At 39.3% G+C, this 22,312-nt stretch overlaps 2 protein-coding genes and 1 long non-coding RNA gene across 3 annotated transcripts; 1 reads left to right on the forward strand and 2 right to left on the reverse strand.

The window, feature by feature from the left end:
• Window positions 1-45: 45 nt before the first annotated feature.
• On the forward strand, window positions 46-20,032 carry LOC113747229 (uncharacterized). Its single transcript, XR_003463457.1, has 3 exons — window positions 46-181; window positions 8,608-8,707; window positions 18,690-20,032. It is a non-coding gene; the product is annotated as an uncharacterized LOC113747229 (long non-coding RNA).
• Window positions 5,531-10,315, reverse strand: lta (lymphotoxin alpha (TNF superfamily, member 1)). The gene is made up of 6 exons (XM_019275196.2): window positions 9,855-10,315; window positions 8,618-8,741; window positions 8,003-8,054; window positions 7,812-7,844; window positions 7,690-7,722; window positions 5,531-6,329 (listed from the first exon to the last, which is right to left on the reverse strand). The coding sequence occupies exons 1-6, from the start codon at window positions 9,917-9,919 to the stop codon at window positions 5,977-5,979; spliced, it is 660 nt and encodes a 219-aa protein (XP_019130741.1). The 5' UTR covers window positions 9,920-10,315; the 3' UTR covers window positions 5,531-5,976.
• On the reverse strand, window positions 15,166-20,832 carry LOC104933336 (apolipoprotein M). Its single transcript, XM_010748754.3, has 7 exons — window positions 20,621-20,832; window positions 20,054-20,193; window positions 17,915-17,985; window positions 16,468-16,602; window positions 15,521-15,619; window positions 15,409-15,436; window positions 15,166-15,310 (listed from the first exon to the last, which is right to left on the reverse strand). Exons 1-6 carry the CDS (start codon window positions 20,732-20,734, stop codon window positions 15,423-15,425), a joined length of 573 nt encoding a protein of 190 aa, XP_010747056.2. The 5' UTR covers window positions 20,735-20,832; the 3' UTR covers window positions 15,166-15,310; window positions 15,409-15,422.
• Window positions 20,833-22,312: the final 1,480 nt, after the last annotated feature.

Here is a 22,312-nt window from a genome sequence, read left to right on the forward strand (position 1 = left end):
TATGTCTTATTATTCTGCCCAAGTATTTAGTCTGTGCTGTGCCTTTGTTTCAGTGTCAGTTTCAAGTTGTTTCAAGCGCTCGGCAACATTCTAGCGTTTAGTCCAAGTGCTTTTTGAATCTTTTCTTTGTTTTTTTCTGACCTTATCTTGGACTTTTGATGTCTGCCTTCCTCACCACCCTGTAAGTCTTTTCTGTTTTGTCTTATTAAATCATTTTGGACTGCTCAAGCTGTCGAGCCCCTTAAGTTCTTTGCTACATGATAAATCCCCTGAGATGGTTAGTTTTCGTGCCTCAACCCTGTAAATGCAACATTTTGGTCTCTTTTGGGCTTTATTCATATCTGACCTGATGCGTTACGTTTATTTTACTTATGCACATACCGGCAAAAAACTTCTATAAATACTGCAACAAATACTCTGATGTATCCTCCAAATAGTGTAAAGACAGATCCATTATGTTCTTTTCAAAACTGGTTAACCAGAAGTTATGTTTGCACCAATTACCATGGTTGTTGGTTGTTATGCTGGCCAAGGTAGTGTACGGTAGGTCTCATCAGAGCTTTGCCGCTAAAAACAGCTGTTTGCAGCTGCAGGAAACAAGGCTGACTAGTCAAAAGTAAAATCTGGGGGGTGGAAGACCGTCCTGTCCGAATCAGCAAATGCCTCAAAACAACACAAGCTTATGTTTAAGTGACAAAGCCCTCTAAGGTTATTGTTCCATAACCTTAACCATGTGTTTATTCTTGTAACCATGACAACATAGGTCCGCTAACCTTACCGAAGTAGTAATTTTAAACCAAACCACAATGTTTCCCTAAACCTTACCAAGGTGTTTTTTGTGCCAAAACCTAAACTTTAATGAGAGAATGATGAGAAAATGCTTCTATTTGCGAGCAGTTACAAACTATGGATTTTCTCTCGTGTAATCTGAGATGTTGGAAACGAGCAAATAATAAATAAACCAAAAAAATTAAAAAATAAGGTGAAAGATGCTAAAACGTTTCGTAGAGCTGATGAGAACTGCCGAGTAATGTTGTGGGGTTTGTCATTTAATCCATTGTTCTTATAAAAATTGATTCGAGCGGCTTTAAGATGCCACAAAATCTGCTCAAATGATAACCATCATTGTAGATAAACAGTCACCGTGACAAAGGGGAAATATGCCGTGTGAAGGATTGCAGTAGATTTTGCTCCCTTTGACCTTTTAGAGCTTTTCCTCAGTTTCACATCTACTCTTGGTCTTTTAGCAGAAGTTGGAGCTTTGCTCTTTTTTTGAGGGAGGTAGAAAGCATTGTTTTCAGATTTCCCCACGATGCAGGGGATTCAGATTTTACACTCCAGTCCTAGGTCCCACTTCTCTAATCTTAAGGGCATCGATTCCTACATTTCATGTAAATGTAGTGTTTGTCGTCCGATTCCTCCTACACTCGTCTGGGCTTGTTGATTTATGAGGTTTACAAGGTTTCACCTTGTGGCGCAACAAAACAAGAGACTGATGCCGTGGCTAAAATTAGTCAAACTTTACACATTTCTTTCTTCCTCATCACGCCTGGAAACTCAAAAAAAAAAAAAAAGTTTCAGCAACTGCTTCTTAAAACAAAATCTTTCAGGCCAGTATTTACTCTCCGACACTTAAAATCTATCACATGAGGAACAGTTCGTTCAACAAAAGCACACACATGTGACCAAAGCTACAATTTTAAAATCTACACGGAGAAAAGAGAAAAAACCCGCCGGAATATAGGAAGTACATCAAGACAACGTGACTTGAAATCAGGTGATGTACATCGTCTGACATGACAGAGGAAATATTGATAGATGTTTCCCCTCTTTTGTGTTTATTAAATGTAGTAATTGCATTTATATTACATAATCTTAACCGGATCTTGGCCCACCTGCTTGAAGTTTCCATTTTAAGGAAGTTCTGTTATGATTCAGTGGCTTTTTAAAAGAATTAAACTATAACAGAGGAGTGTATATCCGTGATCTCCTACTCTACATTCTTAATATAACTAGATAAGTAACAATAGTAAAGCATTAACAATAGGGGGGTGAGAGCTCTTCCGTTTTTTTTTCCACATGATTCGTCATGAAGCAATTAATGTTGTCATCTCATGGTGACACGTATGAGGAAGGAAGTCTGTGTGACATATCATTTTTCATTGTTTGTACCCACATATGAACCTACTGCATGACGGCTGCTGTATTGCAGCAGGTAATATTAGGTATGTTTGTGTGTAGAGGGACTCTTCATGGTTGAATCATGTTGACTTGCGTAGCTGTTTTCAACTTTAGTTATTTATATATAATTTGCTGACGTAACGCTGTAATTCCCCTTTTGTGATTGATAAAACGTCTTTGAATATCTAAATAAGAGTTGTTTTAAAGTTGTTTGTGTGATTTCAAAGCAAACAAAGTGGTGGAACGTTTGCTACGTGCATTTAGTGAAGTGCTATACTTAAGTGCACCTCTAAGGCACTTACAGATAATGATTTCTCCTAAAAAAAACATGACCTTATAAAACGCCACATTGTTTTTGTTCTCCGCATTTACATTCTTCTACTTAAACAAGTTTAACTTGTAATATATAAGCAGCATTTATACTTTCTAAAAGTTTTTTCTTTAAAAAAGTTTCCCCATTTAAATGCTAAATTGAAAATATTGTGGCTTTTAACACTTCCTCTTGGTAAGACGAGAACAACAAGAGTAAAAGCAAACTGGGGCTGATTGTAAAATGCCTGGAAGAAACTATTAGAGGTAATGTGATTGTCTGATACGCGCCAAAGACATTAAGCGTAATGGTTAACGAACTCTTAAATATAATAAAACCATCCATCTGCAAAAGAGCTGCTAACCTAATGCTAATCCGCCCCACATTTCCCACCAGAAGAGCCTTTTGTTTCTTTATATCTTATTTTGCCCTCTTGTCTCGGGCAAAACTTGTTTCTAGACACAGACAAGAACATTTCTGTTACCCTGTGAAAGTCAAAATGACAAGGCTGGCAAACAATCCCCGCAGGACTACAAAGGCGCAGGGGAACAAAGGAGCGAGTGTTGTAAAGCTGCACGGAGAATGTGCTACGAAAGCAGCAGCCTAACCTGTTGGCGGTGATGTCATGCTGCCTGCTCTCTCTAACTCCTAATCTTAAAGTGTCCCACATTTCCACGGCTTGTTTGAACATCGATAAGGGCCTCTCAGAAAGGGATTTTTTTTTTTTTTTTTTTTTTTTTTACCTCGTTACAAAGTCAATCCTATTTTTAAACTCTTTTGGTGAATCACTTTAACGGTCATTAAAATGTATCAGTCTGTGAGAAATCGAGTCAGCTGTGGGTGTGTTCATGGGTACTTTACAGTCGTCGGGGTCGGTGTTTTGGATTTGTATGTATTGTATATTGTATATTACTGAATTGTAATAACTCGGAAGCCTTAACTTGAACACTTTGTTTTACGACCAAACAAAGGAATCATTCCCATCAGTCCTAGATAAACTGTACTTTGAGTTAAAGTGCTAACACCATAAGATGGTGAATATGGTCAGCAATGGTTGAGTCACTCCTTATTCTCTCCCTAGAAAACATAACGTACACACTCTAGTTACTCAATGTTGACCAGTATATTGAGATTTCAAACTGTTTGCGTGTAGTGTTGCACAACGGTCGTTTTCTCAACTCTAAAAGGCTGAGCACTGCACTGTGGGGTTGTTATGTTATAAATAGCCAAAAAAATGGCACTAAATAGGCTTACAGGCTGTTTGAGAGTAGTCCTGAAGATGTGCCACCATCTGAACAACGCTCGCTTCGCCCTTCCCTTCCAAGTACGTAGGGGAAACTACATTAAACTTGAAAGCCTGTCTAGAGCCAGTTTGGTTTGTCTAATCTGGGAAAGTGTCAACCTCTGTGGCTGGGAAGTGAAGCCAATGTGGAAGTGCCAAAAACTGCAGTTCCTGGGGTGTCGTTTAGCTCATTTGGTAGAGCAGCCGCTTCATGTACAAAGGCTCAGTCTTTGCCCGCGGTGGTCCAAGGTTTGAATCCGACCTGTGGCTCTTTCCTGCATGTCATTCCTCTGTCTCTCTCTCTCCCCACATTCCTGTCACTCTATGAAAAATAAAGCTTGAAAAGGCCAAAAGTTCCTCAAACGGCCACTTGAGGCTGGCTACACAATGAGTCAATCTCCATAAGTTTAAAGGTCCAACTTCACAGCAGACATAAACATGTTTACAGCCTGGTACAAAAAACAGTTTTGGTCTCTGTAGCCTATTTCACTGTTCATGACAACTGTACTGAGGGTGAATTTGTATACAACTCACCTGTTCAAACCGTATTAAGTTAATTAGAATTAGGTATGTAGAATTAACAGCATGGCCACTTTAATTGACAGGCGGATGTTATTACAGGTGGCTTGTTTGAGCACCCAGGTGTCATTCAGCCTGCTTCTGTTTCACCCGCGTTCCACCTCTAGGGCTATTTTTAGATTAGCCGGGAGGCGGCACAGGCAGGACTGCCAAGTTGGCAACGGCCAGAGCCACCACACTCTGAGCATCACAAAGGCTCCTCAGAAACCTGCAGGTGACGTCACAGAGACTACATCCATGTTTTATATTGTCTATGGTTCTGGGCTACTGTAGAGACATGGCAGACTGTGTGTAAGAGGACACTCTCCCTCTGTATCTTATTTTTAGACGTTCATACACTAATGAGCACATTTGAATGTCTGCCATATTGTGCCATTAGATCCTTATAAATGCAACACAATGAACCTTTTATGTTTGCCGGATTGATTACTCTTGTTCGGCTGAGCAAATGAATCTCAATCACGTTGGTTAATATTGGCTCATATACAGGGAATTGCTGTGGTCCATTTGCAGCAGGTGATATAGTAGCATCTTAATTAGTGTATAGTTGAAGCACAACAGTGCTAAGGTCAGGCGTACAGGCAGCAAAGTACACATAATGAGTCTATGAATAGTGTTCACACTCATTGCATGAGAGGAACCAAAATGCCTCCAAGGAGTTTGATCTGTGGGCGTTTTTTAAGGTTGAAGTACAGTATGTTTGTGGATGAGTTGAGGGGAAGCAGCATGACTAGATTGCACCAAATATGTGGCTTCCTGTTTTTGCACCTGTTGCTCCTGCTTGTTTCAGGCATCACGTCAGTAAAACTGTACAGTGTTGTGTGTGTGTGTACTGTATGTGTTCAGTCACCACGCTTTTTTGCGTTGGCGGGGATTTTAACAGTACTCGTGAGGTTTCTCGGGCATCTGTGGAATGTCTTTGTGGTTTGAGTCAAGCATTTTTCTTGAAATTGATGGATGACTACGTGTTACCAGGCCCCGTAATGTGATCTGTGAAATTAGTTGTGGGTTTGATTGGCAGCACATGTCATGCAGCCTTTCATGTTTTTTCACATATTTGGAGGAAAATGGCACCACCGTGTGGTCATGTGGCCGCTCACAGTGCAAATAAAAAGTCCAGTAAATTGACTCAAAGGCTATCAAATAATAACATTTTTATTACTGTCATTTCACTTCCCTTCATCAAATCAAACCGCCGTTATATGCGTTTTTATTTCATAAATTAAACAGTAACATACCAGTGAAAACAAACATTCATGCCCCCAGTCACAGATTACATTCATTTAAATGCAGTTAGCAAACACCACACACAATTTTAAAGTAGAGACTGGATTTGGTTTTTTTTTGTCAAACGTCAAAAGAACGTGAAGATGTGACCTTTTTGTCTAAAGATTTGTCTGTAAAACCTGTAGATAAAACCTTCCTCATGCTGCCTGATGGAGCTTTCTTTAAAAAAAAAAAAACATTTTAGTGTTTCACGTTGGCCACAAAAATTGTACTAGAAAGTTTACTACCCTGCAAAAAATAAGATTCAGTAACGTACAAATCACAAAATCGCTGTGATTCTGAGTCCAACCCCATATTATCTCTCATGTATACTAACAAATCCTGGAGATCTGCACAGCTAATGCAGCTCATACAGACCCCAGAAGGTGCCCTCTATTTGAAAATCACCTTCGATTTGTATTCTAAAACTATCTCCATCTCTGAAGCTGACAACTTTAGCCACCCACACTGAGCCCACTGTTGTATTTGGGAAGGATGCATCCACCAGTATCCTCATACTAATGCCATGACTGGCATCTCTTTTAAAAGTCACAGATTTGGTCTGATTTTTTTTCTCACGGTTGTTGCTGAATTCGACCTGGGCGTAGAAGAAGTAGAGGCCATCCTTGTTGCAGCGGACAGAGTTGTTTTCTAGGCGGAGGGCGCACGAATGACATCTGTCTAAGCCTTGCCAGGAGGAAGTTTCCGAAGCTGTGGAAGATTTGGAAAACTTTTTAATTCAGCTGTAAAAACATCTTCATTCCACCCATGAAACTTTTAGGTGGTGACATATGAGAGCCCTTTGAAACACTCACGGACACCAAACAAACAAAGTTGATCTTTCTCAATTAATGGCTAATTTCCCTCAGTTTGGCAGACTAAGCGTCCCCTGACAAACTGATAATGTCTGTTGCTGTGGGCTGTAATTACACCTTAACTCGATGCAGCCCACATTACAGCTCTGCTTCGGGTTTGTTGAGGTTTTAGGAACCCACTTCACAGAGGAAAAAGGCAATGTGGTGGGAGGAACACAACGTATGAGACTGGAAACATGACAAGACTGTACTGTCGCTCTCTCAGTCAGTGGTTTAGTCTGACTGTGCGTTTGGATGCAGAGGAGTTATGTGTGAATCTCTTGAGAAAGATATACTGTACAGATTAACGTCGTGCAAACATAGATAAGAAAGTAATATAACTTTCTATACGTATAAACAAGTTTTTAAGGCCCCTAAAACTTCATGGCTATGTGAGCTAAACTGGAAGGAAAACATCTTTAGTTGTTATTTAACATTCAAAAACTCAAACTAAGCCCACAAATGTACTTTGGTTCACATTTGTGACATGAACTTTTCCCACTGACACTAAACCAGTGAGTAAAAGAAGGAAGCTGATTTTTAAAATACATATTCAAGGCTTTTAAGTGTCATTATGAAATCTGCTTACTTAAAAAAATAATCAGTTATTCTAATCTGCAGTAATTTTGTTGTTATTTACTTGAGACTCAACCACTTCCTCTCAATATGCTCTTTCACTTAAAGACTTCCTACGTTTCTCATAATGACTGGTGGCTACTCTCAGAATGCACGACTGCACATGTTGCATGCATCATCCGTAGGTGTCGAGTGAACTCGTAGTTTTCATGCAATAGAAACGTAATGATAGCAAGACAGATCAGTAAAAGAAAAAAGTGAGAGTCGGGCCTCTTGCTCAAAACATAGCTTCTATTTTGGTACGAAACTTCTTTGTGAAAGAAAAGTGGCATCTCTGTCTCTCTGTGTTCATTTGAAGTCAGCGAGAAAGAACTTACTCCTGACATTGAGTATTAATCTTTTAGCAAGTTGAAATAAACATTTCATCATGTATGCTTGACTGTTTCGTCATAGAGAGAAACAAAGAACTGTTCTTAGATGTAGAGGATTTAAAAAGACAGAAGTAAAGTAGTAACTTTGACACACACACACACACACACACTCTCGAACAGCTGTGTAAAACTCTAAAAATATATGTTGCCGGAACACACACCAGATTACCACACAAGATAAATATTATGTAAAACAGGAAGAGTACTTACACCAGCTAAGCTGGATGTATGAGAACGTAGATCCTGAAAAGCAACAGAATTTAGAGGTTAGTGGGAATTTTATTTATATATGGTACGTTTTAGATTTAAATCTAAATATATAAACAACTTACCTGTTGACTTTGAGGGAGTCAAAGCCGGGTTGACTGCAAGACAAAAGTTAAGAGTTAAATTCAGCTTCATTCATGTAAATGTGGCATGTTTTTATGTGTTTTAATGCTCATATGTCCTTCATTTGTACAACAACATGAGGTGCATATGATGCATCATTTGAAGTACAGACAGTAAAATTTCATCAACATACTTGCTGGACTGACTTGCTGGACTGGATCTGGCTTCAGTGTCGAGACTTCATGCTTAAAAAGATAAAAAAACAACAACAAAAAAAAACAAACCATCATCATCTGCTTTATGGTATTGAGTTTTGGCAGTATGCAATGAAAACTCTGTGTCCAGAATATTAACTTTTAATGAACTACAGTACACATTCAGATAATTCACTGAGTTTTGGGAAAGTTTTATGAAACATGTGCAACCAATAAAGGAATCGGGAAATTATGAAAAATTATCAACGCCAGAGTCCTGGATCAGGTTTAAAATGGGGATCTACTCTTATTTCACTCAGCACAGCAGATGGCCACAATGACCTTTACAATATAATGTAATCCTGCAGTAAATACTTCTTTGTGTCACAGAGGTGTTGATTCAGTTCTGTGGTGCTGTGATGTTTGTATCGTGTCCACCTGTTTAGATGAGTAAACAGGTGTCGTGATGTCGCTGCCACCTAGAGGCACTCACTAGAAATCTGGACTTGACAAATGGCAACAAATTTAATATCATTTTATAACTTTCTCAAGTAGAACTCTACGAACTATTCAGTCATTGTGCGTTTTTCTTTTCTTGTGGCAGATTTACTGACCTGAGGTGACTTTGGCTTGATTGAAGTGAGAAATGCAGCCATAACCACCATGGCCACAGTGAGGAGACCACACCACACCTGCAGCAGCAGGTACTTATGAGAGCACCTTGACTGACCCTCCATTCTGTCAAAAACACACACAGACATGTTCATTTTTTCCATATATTTCAGGACAGTGTATTATATTGCTGACCCTTTTTTTTTTTTTTATATAACCAAGCCCTTATTTCTGTAGTTTGAGGCATCATTGTCAACATTTTCCCAACTTTTATTACTGAAATCTTATGCAACTTTACAACAATCCATCAGGCATAAGTAAACTTTTGAGGTACTTTTCTTTAACTTAAGTATTTCCATTTTATGTTTTATGTTTAGTCTTCTTCTCTGTTACATTTCAGAATGAATGAACGCACCTGACAGCTTGCTACTTTTCAGATTTTACATGATTTTAGATCAAGCTAGCAGTTTCCATTGTTTTTGGACTGTGACCTCTCACAGGGACCTTTTGGACCAAAACTGACTATATCTAAAGTAGTTTAAACCTACCTGGGCATAGCAGGCATACTGCATGTACCCTCTGCTCACCCTCATGCTGCTTCTTCTCTGGGATTTTACCTTGCTGGGTTTTTACCTTACTGTACACTGGCATATCAAAGGGTAGTATGTCAGCGTACAGCTTGTGGTTTGGCTATTTGTAATGACCTAGACTGAAACTTTAACAGCGATTGCTGTAATAACACCATGGCGCCAAATTGTGTCTCAGGTGTAAAAGAATTTCACAATGGTGTCCCGAGTCATCTGTTTTAAGTACATACTGTTCCAAGCACATTTCTATTCTGCTCTCCACATTAGTGATTCAGCATGAGTCAAGTCAAGGTTAGTTATATTTCTGTCTCTGGAGTTTGCACATGAAAATGATCATTTAAAGACCGTATCCTTAATCGCAATGCTTTGCAGCAACTTCCTTGTTACCTGTGGATCCATTAAGTATCTCATCCTCTGGTAAAGGATTAGCAATAAAAGGTTGATTACTCAAAATGCCAGTCATCCACTAAATCTAATCTTGAGCGCCGATGACAAATTGAATACACATACTAATCTTTATAGTTTGGAACTGGAAACCGTTTTCTCTCAACAGAAATAGTCCACACACCACTGACAATAACACAAAGATGATAAGAAGATTCATAGCAACTTTGTGACATATTTAAGAGGAAATCAATAAACCTTCACTCACCCAGTGTGTGTTGCAATTTCAGTGTCCAAATTCTGCTCGAAATGCTGCTTCTCTCTGAGAGACATGACAGATTGACAGGGTTTTCCCTTTTACATGGGCTTGTAGTGAAGATGAGATGGAGTTTTTTTTCTTTCCTCTGAACAGAGAGTTGTGGTTTGACAAAGAGGAGGAGGGAGGCGATGGTGTAGGTGGCTCTACTTGTGGATAACAAAGGGTATTGCATGTGGGGCGAAACTGATAAACACGACATATAAGTGAAGGTGTGACGCTTCTCTTGGATTAATGAAGAAGTTTCATATCGTCTAACTTTGATGTGGAAGGTTGTTCTCAATCCCCCCTAAAAGGAGAGTAAAATCAAATTTAAAAAGAAAGATGTGAAGGCACGCTGTATTTTAGTGACACGAGGGAAAGAAAATAGGTCCCCTCACTGACACATTATTGTTTGTTGTGGGTGGCTTGTGATTTCCTACGTTTATAGGTCACTGTCAGCATTTTAACACCCAACAAATATGACAGGGGCTTTTTCTTCACACCATATATTCGTTTTCAAATGACCTGTGTGTGTGATGAGGAAATGCACAGCGTGTGTGCCGCTTTTGCACTGTGCAGCACGTTTTTGACACCGCAAGCCTCATTCTGTCTCTGTAAAAGTCTGTTTTCTGAATGAAATACTCACTATGTGCAGTAAGTATAGTATATTGTTTACACGTGTAGTGTTAAGAGAGTTCCAATAACAGCTAAACAGGAGTTAACGTTTGAGTATGAAGGTTTAAAAGAGTAATTTCCAGCTTCATTAAGTCCTTGAACACACCCCAAATCTCTAAGTAGCAGTTATCATGAAAGGGTATTTACCAACCCTGTCCGTTAAAAAGTGTGTGAAGCACATGTTAAAATAAGTGAACAGCACCTTCAGCAACAGACTGCACAGGTCCTTCATTCCACCAGCATGACTTGATAACATCTTCTATAAATGTTTTCATTTATGAGTCATTTCTTTTCCACCTTGTGTTTACAAGCTGCCGTGACAAGTAAATCTCCCCCATATGGGATCTGCCATAGCTTATGAGATGATAAAGATTTCTGTTGTAGATTTCTTTATTTTGTTTATGTTTATCACATCATAATTTAAAAAGCGGTTACTGTTATGGAATTTTCTATCCTTAGGTTACACGAGGTCACGTGTGGGCCTTGAGGTCCTCAGCAGTATTAGTTGTTTGGCTTTGGTTGAGAACAGTAAGTGCCAGTCTATCTCAACACTGTGGTGGCCAGGGTCCAATGAACTGAATGGTGCCTTCCTACTAGACATAATAGATAGCTTAATTAAAAACATTCTCTGTGACTAACTCTGGGCGTGTAGTATTTTTGGTGTTATCTTTGGGTTTAAAGTTGATCCACCAGGATGAGTTCGGCAGAATGTGAGACTGACTCAGGCACTTCTGATGAACTTTGAGGGTTTCTCTAATTCTCCTTGGCCAAGCGTCAATAAATATTACAGCATAAGACATCAGAGGCTCCTGAACACTTTCTTCCCTCCTGACCTCACCTTTGACCTTTGACTTCAGCAATTTCTCCACACACAGGTTTTATAGTTTAAAATCTCCTTATTTTGAAGCTTAGATTGGTACTACAGAACACTTTGATATACATAATCATTGCTTATGTTGGGGAGTAATACACCAGTTACAAGTTATAAAAGTGAAGCGATGTATTACATTTTTGTTTAGACTTCTGCTGTAGCAGTCTTTTAAGGATACTAGGGTGGTGTTTAGCTCAGTTGGTAGAGCAGCCGCCCCATGTGCGAAGGCTCAGTCCTTGCTGCGGAAGCCCAGGGTTCGAATAAGACCTGTGGCTCTTTCCTGCATGTCATTCCCCATCTCTCTCCCCAACATTTCCTGTCACTCTTCAGCTGTCTCTATCAAAAAAAAGCTTGAAAAGGCAAAAAAAAAAAAGAGGATCGGTTTACCAATGTGTCAAGTCATAAAACAACAGTCAGATGCCCATATTAACTTTTTTGCTTGCTGTAATCATTCCTCATGTTCATACTGGCCATTGAAAGATCCATTCTTAATGGGTTAGATAAATCAAGCTGGTATCATCCCTGGAAAAGTTTCCTTGTTGAGCTGCAGTGCAGGGATGCAAACGCAAAGAGGGAATGTCGTTCTTAAACTACTACTACTCATAATCAACTTTAACAGATAAGCTTTGGGATGTTTGTTTTTTTTGTTTTAAAGCAGATTTAATCTCCTATCATAACACTGACAGCTCATTGGAAAGGGATGTTTTAGTCAACCTTAACACCACATCCTTTATATGACCTTAACTAAAACTTAAACATACAACATATAATCAGATTTCACTGTTTACTTTTACCCACGTCTGGAAAGTTGTTCAGTGAATGTTGTTTTGAGTGTGTAATGGATTGATGACAAGAAAAGCAAAGTTACAAAATTTCACATGAGAAGGAGAAATCTGGAACACTGTACCGAAAGTCTGGTTTTGAAAAATGCGGTCTGAAAGCGAGTGTGAGGGTCAATTTCCATTTCACTTCACTGAGTTTGGTTTCATGCTCCATGGGACATCCCCAAAAAAAACCTATGTTCTCCTGGATTGTATAAATGTCACCGACGTTCTCCTACTTTATCTCTGTTAATCATGCACACACACACATACATACAAACAAACACACGCACCTACATATGCGACATGAAATACAGGTGGGCTGGATGTGGGCTGTTAGGTGCTGTCCCCACTCAAGACGAACAAAGGGAACACACCGTTGTTCACTGCTTTCTCCTGCGAGTCTTACCTGTAAAATGTTGGCTGAAAACTGAAAACTGAGTTCTTCTTACCAAATCCACATAATTTCCCACCAGGTTCAATTAGTCAGTGATTATGACTAAGCTCTGATAGTGTTAAGATTTGATATAGCACAGTAAATGTGGTCTGAAATAAAGAACTGTATGACCCACAGAAGGCACAGAAAACCAAGTTCTTCTTTAGGTTTAAGTCATTAGATATCTTTCCAAAGTTCAACTCCTCTCAATGAGAACATTGTGTCATTCTGCTGAGTCCCACAGCTCTCTATTTTCTTTTTTTAACAAGAACTCACAGTTCTGCTTTTTCGAGACATCGCTGGAGCTTAAAGCTCCCGCACAAGTGTCTCTCTACTGTCTGATATTAAAAAAGCAACAACACATAAGATAAGTTTAAAGTGAGTCAGCTGTGCCTTGGACACAACTACAGTTCACCTCATCCCCCCTCTCAAAAATATGTTTTGCTTATTGCTTCTTCACTTTGGCATTTGACACACAGGAAATTGTGTTAAAGGTCTGTATATATTAGCATGATTAATGAGATCACAACATGTTAGGAAACTAATCGGATACCAGAATGCAACAAGTGTGATGGGGAAATTTGAAGCCTCCTGCGCACGTATGCAACATTGACATTTTAGTTACGTAGGAGGCTTTTAAGACAACAAACATTTCCGTATTCATAGATTCCGGATTTTCAACGAGGGAGAGAGTAGCTACAATTTGTTAGATTGACCAGATAAACCATCACAAATTTTTTTTAGCTTGTGACATTAAAGCAGTTGCTGTCTCAACTTCCGGTATAACCCCTGCAATGCAATAATGTCACTCTATATTATGTTGTGCCCGGCATAGAAGTGCTGTCTCAATTTTACTTCTTACTCGTTGTGCAACCGGGCAGAGCAATAATGCTAACATTTGACTGTGTAAATATAAACATATGTACATACAGCTACAGCAGCTTCCTCGGCTGCCATTTCACTATGTCGGTAGTTCCTCCCCTTCAGCCACATAGCCAACATGGGGACTATTAAAGGCTAGAAGTTTCCAACGTGTGCACACAGTACTGCAGTAAGTATAAGCATGGAAGTACACAAACTGTGCAGAAGTGCAAAAAACTGCAGTTCCTCAAACGGCCACTTGAGGCTGGCTACGGATCTTCATAAGCCCCCATGTTAAAATGCCCAACTTCACAGCAGAAATAAACATATTTACAGCCTGGTATAAAAAACAGTTTTGTACCTGTAACTAATTGTACTGAGGGTGATTTTTTATAGAATTCACCTGTTCAGATTATATTAAAGCTTATAGTTATGTATAATTAACAGTGCCAAAGTCAGACCTTTCCTAAAACTAATTCATGCTTTTATCACCTTCTGTCTGGTCTTCCCCAAAAAACACTACGCCACTTACAACTGGTCCAGAACTCTGCAGCCCGAGTACTGACAAAGACCAGACAGAGGGCACACATAACTCCCATTTTAAAATCCTTGCATTGGTTGCCTATTAGTTTTAGAATAGATTTTAAGATTCTCTTATTGGTTTTAAAATCAATGAATGGCCTGACACACTACAGAGATATGAACCAAGCAGGCCCCCCAGGTCCTCGACAGCTGGACTCCTTTTCGTGCCAAGAACCTCCACAAAGAAATATGGCGAATCTGCCTTTAGCCTGCCTGTGGATCTGAGGGACTGCACCTCTGTAGACTTAAAAAAAGAAAAGGAAAAAAAAGCTTAATACATTTTTATAGATACATTTTACAATTGTATGGTCTAACTCGACCTATTTCACTTTTGGGTTATCCATTTTGCTGGAACCAGCTAATTAGTATCTAAGGACACATGCTGTGCACAGCAACTCTCTAAACTGCTCCAACTTTTCTTTTATGTATCTCAAAGACATTTCCCCCTACTAAACCCAACGTGTATATAGAATTTTTGAACCTTTAAACACATGTTGTTGCACAGCTGTACTGAGTCTGACTCACCCATTCAACCGATGAACCTCTTCTTTGTCTTCTTCGTCTTTCTTCAGAAACCTAGAGGTGACATCACCCATATGCCACCCATCATTACCGTGACTAAAAATACAATCACACCTTGTTACTTTTTAGATGTCTATGAGCCGCATTTTGCCAAAGAGATCTCTAAATCCTGACGTGGTTTCACCTTTGTGTTTTGTCTTTGCCCGTAAACCTTCAGATTTATCTTGGGACTCTTATGGAGGAAACCAAGGGAACCAATTGTATATAAAGTAGTTGAAGATAAACCTTCAATGATCCTCAGAGGGGAGTTAACCAGTAGAATATTTTTCTTGCCATCACATTTAAGTTAATTATGCTGCCTTCATTCAAGCTTTGTGAACAGGTGTTTCTGTTCAGTGGCATCATGGGAATCCCCATGGGTTTTTGCTAGGTGGGTCCTCCCACAAAGGTGTCTCTCTATTGGGCCTTGTTTGGATGAGAAATAATCAAAACAAGAACCTGTCACGCCATGAATCACTGTGTTTTTAGTATGTGATTTAATGTTTGAAAAAATGTTGGCACTCATTCTTAGTGTATTGCAAAATGTTTCACTGTTCACAGAGGGAAAAAATGAATTAATCTTATGATCATCCAGGCTGTCCATGCCTCCAGCAACATCCTGTAAGAAATGGTGTAGATTTAAGAACCATCATTTCAATCAGCAAGCTCAGAACAAATGAAGTATTAATGGAAGAAAAATGTAATATTCACTCCTACCTCAGTGTTAATATTTAGGTGCAAAACTCTGTGAATGCAGATACAATTGTTACACTCAAAATAAATCAATGTTTTCCAAAAAACATAAAAGTAAATTTTCTAAATGACAAACCTTTCTCTTCAGGAGGTTGGACAGTTGCCAACTTGTTATGACAAGCTGCGTTTTTCAGAAATGTTGTCACCACCTCCGAGTCGACGTCACTCTGGCGAGCTACAGTGGAAAGCGATTGACACAACTGTGAAACATTTACAACAGTCATGTTGTTGGAATTAACCCCTCTGGTGGTAGTGAAATGGTTATTCACCATTCATCATCTTTGTGCGATATAAAGCCAAAAACCCAGTTACCCCATGATTAGAGGTCAAAGGCTCAACGTTGGATTTTGAGGCCCTCAGTGTAGTTATATAACGGCACTTGCCTTACAAAGCCAAAGCACAGTCACTACATATTTGATTAAAACTGAGCTTTTGTATTATTTTACCACAATGAGAAAGACAACCGCACAACTAACTGAGGCAGGAGAGCTAACGCTGTATCTGCTAGTTAACTGGTGAGAAAACTCTAACCATAACCTGTAATAACTTATCTATTTTAATGAACCATCATCTTGGAAATTCATTTTTAAATAATAAAAAATAAAAAAAACAGTAGTTTAGCTAAATCCAATTGTGATGCTCCTGGTAAAGATAATTAGCAGAGTTGCACTAACTGCCATCTCAGCTTTTGACTTCACATGATGTGTTGCAGCTAAACTAAATTTTAAAATGTTTTATTGATTGATATGATTTATAAATTTATTGTAGGTTGTATTTCATGTTTAGATGATGTTACTATTGCACTGGAAAGTTCTTAATCAATCTAAACAGACATAAAGTACAGATTATTACCCTTTAATTCTACTGCTTCTTACTGCTCTCTGCCTTTGTATAGGAAAGCAAAATACATATTATACAGGACAAGGTGCATGTGGTATTTTGTGAGTATGTTACTTTAGCTGCAGATGGTGATAGTTTGGGAGGCCTGAAATCTGTATAATTTGGGGTGAACTGATGGCTTACCATACAGCATGAGTCTGTCGAGGGAGTCGACTGTGTCTGTAGGCTTTAGGGGTGGCTCTATTTCTTGAAAAATGATGCACTCGGGGCAGTTGGCCCACTTGCCACTCCAGAGCAGGTTTCTCCGCTCTGCCTTTCCTGGACCAAAAACAACAGGACCCAAGCCATGAGTGACACAGGACGAGGTCAACATACTGCTGTAAAAATGCTACACGGCTAATCATTAACAGACGCGTCATTGTTTTAAGGCTGCTTCCTCCGAGTTGATCAGTAGGTTGGATTATCAGCTTTCAGACATAGTGCGAAAATGGCAGCACTGCGATCCGAAACCCATAGTTAAGTATGTCAAGCGGTTTTCAGTAGTATGTAGCATGAAAGCACAGCGTTAACTGGCATTTCTCACATTCTGGAAAATACACTAATTCACTTTCTGCCAGTTTACTTAGGGGGGGAAAAATTGGGTGTGACAGTAACAAAATCCACCTAATAGCACCTCTAAAGCTCAACAACACATTGTGTCTCGTTATTTTCATTCCTCATGGTACTTTCACTCTTTGTCCACTTTGGTATCCACCTGTTGAAATTCTTCAGAACACAATAGGCTCTATTGTATTCATCAGAATCACAATAAAAATGTACATTTTGGAGATAATCTTTAGCAAGCTGCAGCTGTTTGTGTTTAATCAGTGTGAAGAAGCTGATTTATGTCCATGTCCCTACGTGACAACACATAACTCTTGATGAAGAAAGACATGCTAAATCAAGTGATATCTAGGGGTAGCCTTCAGCTTCTACTGGTTTGGTCCCTTGATCAACGAACTACACATTGGGGGCAATACAGACTCTAATCAAGTGACAACCTCCAGCCCAAACTGTTCAGGCCTTGACCTTTGCTTGACTTCAGGTCTTTATGCAAATACCAACTCCTACCCTACAGTACCTTCCCCTACCTTTCATTCCCTACTTATTTACATAATGTTTGATGACAGCTGTTTATAAAAGTGATGTCTTCAACACTACAGAATAATTGGACTTCACACATTTAGAACTATACTGATTTGTTGTGCTTTTGAATGGCATTTATTCGAGAGCCCAAGTGTTGAAAGTTGAAAAGAGGTGAACTTACAGATGGTCTGACAGAAATACTCAAGGGTTTTTCCAACTCTGCTAAGAATACAGTCCTGAAAAAAATTATTGAATCCCTGTAATGTTTTTTGTGAATGGGATTTTATTCAGTGGCCAACGTGTCGAAAGTTGAAAAGAGGTGAACTTTAACAGAAATAGTCAACGTTTTTTCCCTGGACACATGACTGAATCCCTGTAATGTTTTGCCCTCAGGTTGTGTTATCTTCAAAATAACATAGAAACCCATACCTATTTAACACTTCTGTGTGCATGTGTTGAGCACAGATAATAGTATATAGCGAATGCAAACAGTACTTATAGCTACCTTCCAGCTCCATATCATCCCTCTCAGGACGTACATGATAGGTCCATGTCTGATTCACGCAGTTGTCTCCTCTAAAAAAATATTCAGAAAATAAAAACATATTTAGTATGAAGCAGTTTTATATTTAAATAATGATAATGATTTTAAAAAATGAGAGAAAGATAACTTTCAGTTTCAGTTTTGGTACATACATTCACACCTTTTTATACTTTCTGCATGTCACTTCCCTAATTCTATTTAGTCTATTTATAATCTGGGTTTTCTTGTTTCTGCATCTTGTTTTTAACATAAGGTAGAGCGTTTATATCAAAACTTTGTGTCAGTGGTGGAAAGTTCTCAAGTTTATGTACTTTACCAGTTACTTTTCCGATTTAATTTTTATTTTAAAAAAAACAAACAAAAAAAACATGTCTATGATTTTTTTCCACCAAATAGACATTCTCCCTCTAAATAACTCTGATGAGTTTTATTTAAAGGTCCAGTGTGTGGGATTTAGCAGCATCTAGTGGTGAATTTGTAGATTGCAACCAACTGAATACACCCTAGCTTCACCTTCCCCTTCTAAGCATGTGGCCGCAAAACTTACAAAACATACAAAAGGCTTTAACTAGAGCCTTTGTTTAGTTTGTGCATTCTAGACTACTGTAGACATATGTATGTATACTTTTTGTGTGTTTTTTTCAACACCAATCTCCATTGTGTGTCACTTTTGTGTGCAAACTATGGAGATTTGTGATTTGCCATTCAAAATAAGCCTCTCTTTTATACACTCAAGGACAGCAGTTAGCATACAGGACTCTCTGTGGAAAGACCAGTGATCCTTGCTGAAGTGAGGAGAAGGAGACGGGCCTAGATCTAAGCAACCAGTAGCAGAAAAGACGATACAAGTAATCCCCAGTAAGATGGAGAAGCTAACAGAGGGAGTATCGAGTGTGTAGCATCACTGAGACATGGTTGAATGAACTCACTTCGGACTCGCTGGTAACTCTGGACAGTATTCTACTTGTAACAGACAGCAAAGGAAACCTCCATGGACCACAGGCCAGAGTTCAAACCGGGTCACTGCAGGAAGGACTCATACCTGGGACTCTACCAGTTGGGCAACCAGGGCGCCCCTAATTATGAGTATTTTTCTTATCCACCTTGTACATTGTGAGCTGTTGTAACATGTGAATTTCCCCAGTGTGGGGTTAATAAAGTATCTTATCTCGGAGGAGAACCTGCTCCCTCTGTGCATATAAAGGACTCATCTGTTTGGCATTTCCACTACAGACACTACTGCAGACCCTACTCTCTGGGTTGTTGTCGGGGCTTCAGGCCTAACCTCTTAATTTTTCCAACAATTAGGCAAAAACAGATGAGAATCTTCTGCATTTTTTAACTGATGCATACATTCACTGCCAGATTTACAACTTAATGCTCGTGTTTTCCACTGCGCTGTGCCTTCACAGCTCACCTACACACAAAATACATGTCGTTTACTAGGCTGCAACAGGCTGCAGCGAGAAAGACAAAACGCCGGTGAAACAAACACAAGTGTTTTGGAAATTCTACATCAGACAGGACGAGACAGCTCTGTGGTTAGCAGTGTTTCTATAGCTGCACCTCCTTGTCCCGGTTCAGCTTGTGGTTCTATTGGTACCATCTAGAGGTTTTGATAATGGAAATGGAAAAAATGTGCAACAAACTAACCTGAACTGAACTAAATTACTTAGTGGAAACAGGGTTTTAAATCGTATACACTGGACCTTTAAGTTACTGTGTCAGGCCCTAACATTACTGATTTCACAAAGAACAAAGATTGTCCTCTCCTTGACTTGCCCTCATTAATCAAACTACAACCTCTTAGTCTTATATTGTGACCCTTAGGAGGGTCCCGACCCCCAGTTTGTGAAACATTGGACCATATGGATATATGTAATATGTCATAGGAACCAGTTTTCTACACATCTCATACTAGTTTTGGAGAATGTTGCTTTGACCTTATTATCGCCTGCATCATATCAAATATGCACACATTATGTGTGTTATAAAACCTTTAAATTTCCTTTTGACTTTACTTTCTTCTTGTTCAGACTTTCAGTTGTTGGAATTTAAAGTAGTGTGGGTGTATTTGCATGTGAGTATTTGCTGCCTCACATGCGAACATGTCCGGTCAGCAGCAGTGTGTCATTGTCCGTCTTCTCCAAGGTGAACCAAACGTTGTCCACTGCTTTGAAATTCTGGATGTCCGCCTCTCTGTGACTCACTGCTGCTTTAAAATACCATTTACCCAGATACTAAAACAGATAGAGACACAGATAAGTGTTAAAAGAGTGTGGGGAGGTGTCAGCAGTGCGGTAATGGAATTTGTTTTCAAGATATAAGCCTACAAGTTGTGAAAAAGACCACTTATGGAAAAAACAGAGGGGGTGGAAAGTAGGTCTTTGCGATCACATTTTATCTCTGTAATCTCTGTGTACTGCGGTAACTGTGAAATGCCAGTGCAGCACACAACTCATTTAACCCCGCTGGTTGAGTAATAACATACTATGTGTATTAAAATTAGAATGAGCTTAAATCTGCTTAAATCACAAATCAACTTCTTCTGGAAAGTTATCCAGTGACCGAAATAATCTATTAACAATAATCTAATCCTAATAGGTTATGGTGCGTGAGTACCATTTTACATTTTAATAAACAGAAAATCTGAATTTTGCTTCTCACCAGCTGATGGTCGACAGACTTGACAAGCAACTCCTCAGGAAATGAGCACGGGAAAATGGCATGATACAACAAGAAAGATAAAGAGATAAAATATGACAACATTTCCTTCAACATATCTGCAACCTGAGAGGTAAAACTGCAATCCACCTGATGAAAATGTCTGTTAATCCTCCGAGATAGAAAATACACTACAAGGCATGTCCAACAAGTCACTTTAAAGGGTGAGGGTGTTGGTAAATTATTAACATGCCTTTCGGCAGTACCACTGATTTTTTGGAAGCGCTGTGAGTGTCATGTTTTTTGACTTTTCAAGTGCTCTCAACACAATACAGCCATCACTGCTATGTGGGAAGCTAGAAAGCTAAAGCGTGTGCCCTCTGGCTGCGTGGTCTGTCAGCTACGTCGCCATCAGACCACAAAGTATGTCAGACTGTGCGTATGATGTGGTTGTTTGTAGCAAGGGGGGCCCCAGAGGGTACAGTGCTCTTTATTATCTTATCTTCAACACAACAGACTGACAGTTGTCACCTCCAGAAGTTCTCTTATGATGCAGCCATGGTTAGATGTGTATCAGAAGGGAACAAGCGGGAAACAGAGGGGGGGTCATCAGTCATCACAGACTTCGTCAGCTGGTGTGCAGGCAAGATGAAAGAGATGGTGATTGACTTTAGGAGGAACCACACCGGTGAACATCCAGGGATTGCATATTGAGATTGTGGAATAATACCTGGGTGTTCACCTCAACAAGAATAAACTGGACTGATTTGACAACAAAGACCAAAATCATCTCCACTGCTCAGAAGACTTAGGTCCTTTGGAAGGTGCAGGACTTTCTATGACACTGTGGTGGCATCTGCAATAATCTATGCAATCTATCTCTTCTGGGGAGGGGGAAGCACAGAAAAGGTCTCAACAAGGTCAGCTCTGTCCTGGACTGCCCCCTAGACTCTATAGAGTCACTTTTGGCTATTTTTTTTAGGTCATTTAGTTTCTGACTAGCACTTTGGTTAAGGGTATTTACCCAAATATGTCCACTGGAAAATGTGTGAAGCACATATTCTTTTCATTTCTTATTCTTATAAGAAATAAGAATTCTTTAAAATTCGTATTCGTATGAGAAATAAGAGTAAAATAAGAACATATTCTAAAAGATTGTGGGGGCTCCTTCAGCAACAGACTGATACTCCCACCATGTAAGAAGGGTCCTTCATTTCAGAAGCTGTCAGACTCTTTATGTATCACTGCTTCACTCACTTTGTACATGCATACCCTTATTTACATCTCACTTAAATTATTCTACACTGTGCAATTACTTTTTTTCTGTGTTAATTATATTTATTATAATATACCACAACTAAAAATGTCAGTTTCCCACTAACTAAGCACATCCTGTTTGAAGCCTCGCACTGGCCAGGTACTGTTGATGGATTGTTAGGTGTCGTCTTGGTCTCGTGCTGTCGAAATGTGATGCATGATGGAGAGGACTGTTCAAATATAAACTGTCACTGAACCAGAACATTTAGCGGTCGACTCATGGATCACACACTTTTGATTTTTCCCCGGTGAATCACCTTGTTATGCAATAAATACTATAACACTGAAGAGTTGGACATGTGCCTTCAAAAGTTTAGAGAAGTTCAAATTAAGTCTACCTGTAAAGGTTATAGTGCATTTCAAGTGCATTCTGAAATG

Source organism: Larimichthys crocea, chromosome XIII (assembly GCF_000972845.2).
Source record: "Larimichthys crocea isolate SSNF chromosome XIII, L_crocea_2.0, whole genome shotgun sequence".
NCBI lineage: Eukaryota > Metazoa > Chordata > Actinopteri > Sciaenidae > Larimichthys > Larimichthys crocea.

Coding starts and splice junctions, on each gene's coding strand:
- lta (XM_019275196.2), bottom strand. CDS start 9,919: ATGTCTCTCAGAGAGAAGCAGCATTTCGAGCAGAATTTGGACACTGAA. Junction 8,742..9,854: donor GAAATTGCAACACACACTGG/GTGAGTGAAGGT, acceptor TGTTTTTGACAG/AATGGAGGGTCAGTCAAGGT. Junction 8,055..8,617: donor TCAAGCCAAAGTCACCTCAG/GTCAGTAAATCT, acceptor TATCTTTTTAAG/CATGAAGTCTCGACACTGAA.
- LOC104933336 (XM_010748754.3), bottom strand. CDS start 20,734: ATGTTGAAGGAAATGTTGTCATATTTTATCTCTTTATCTTTCTTGTTG. Junction 20,194..20,620: donor AGTCTGTCGACCATCAGCTG/GTGAGAAGCAAA, acceptor TATCTGTTTTAG/TATCTGGGTAAATGGTATTT. Junction 15,620..16,467: donor CGACAGACTCATGCTGTATG/GTAAGCCATCAG, acceptor TTTCCACTGTAG/CTCGCCAGAGTGACGTCGAC.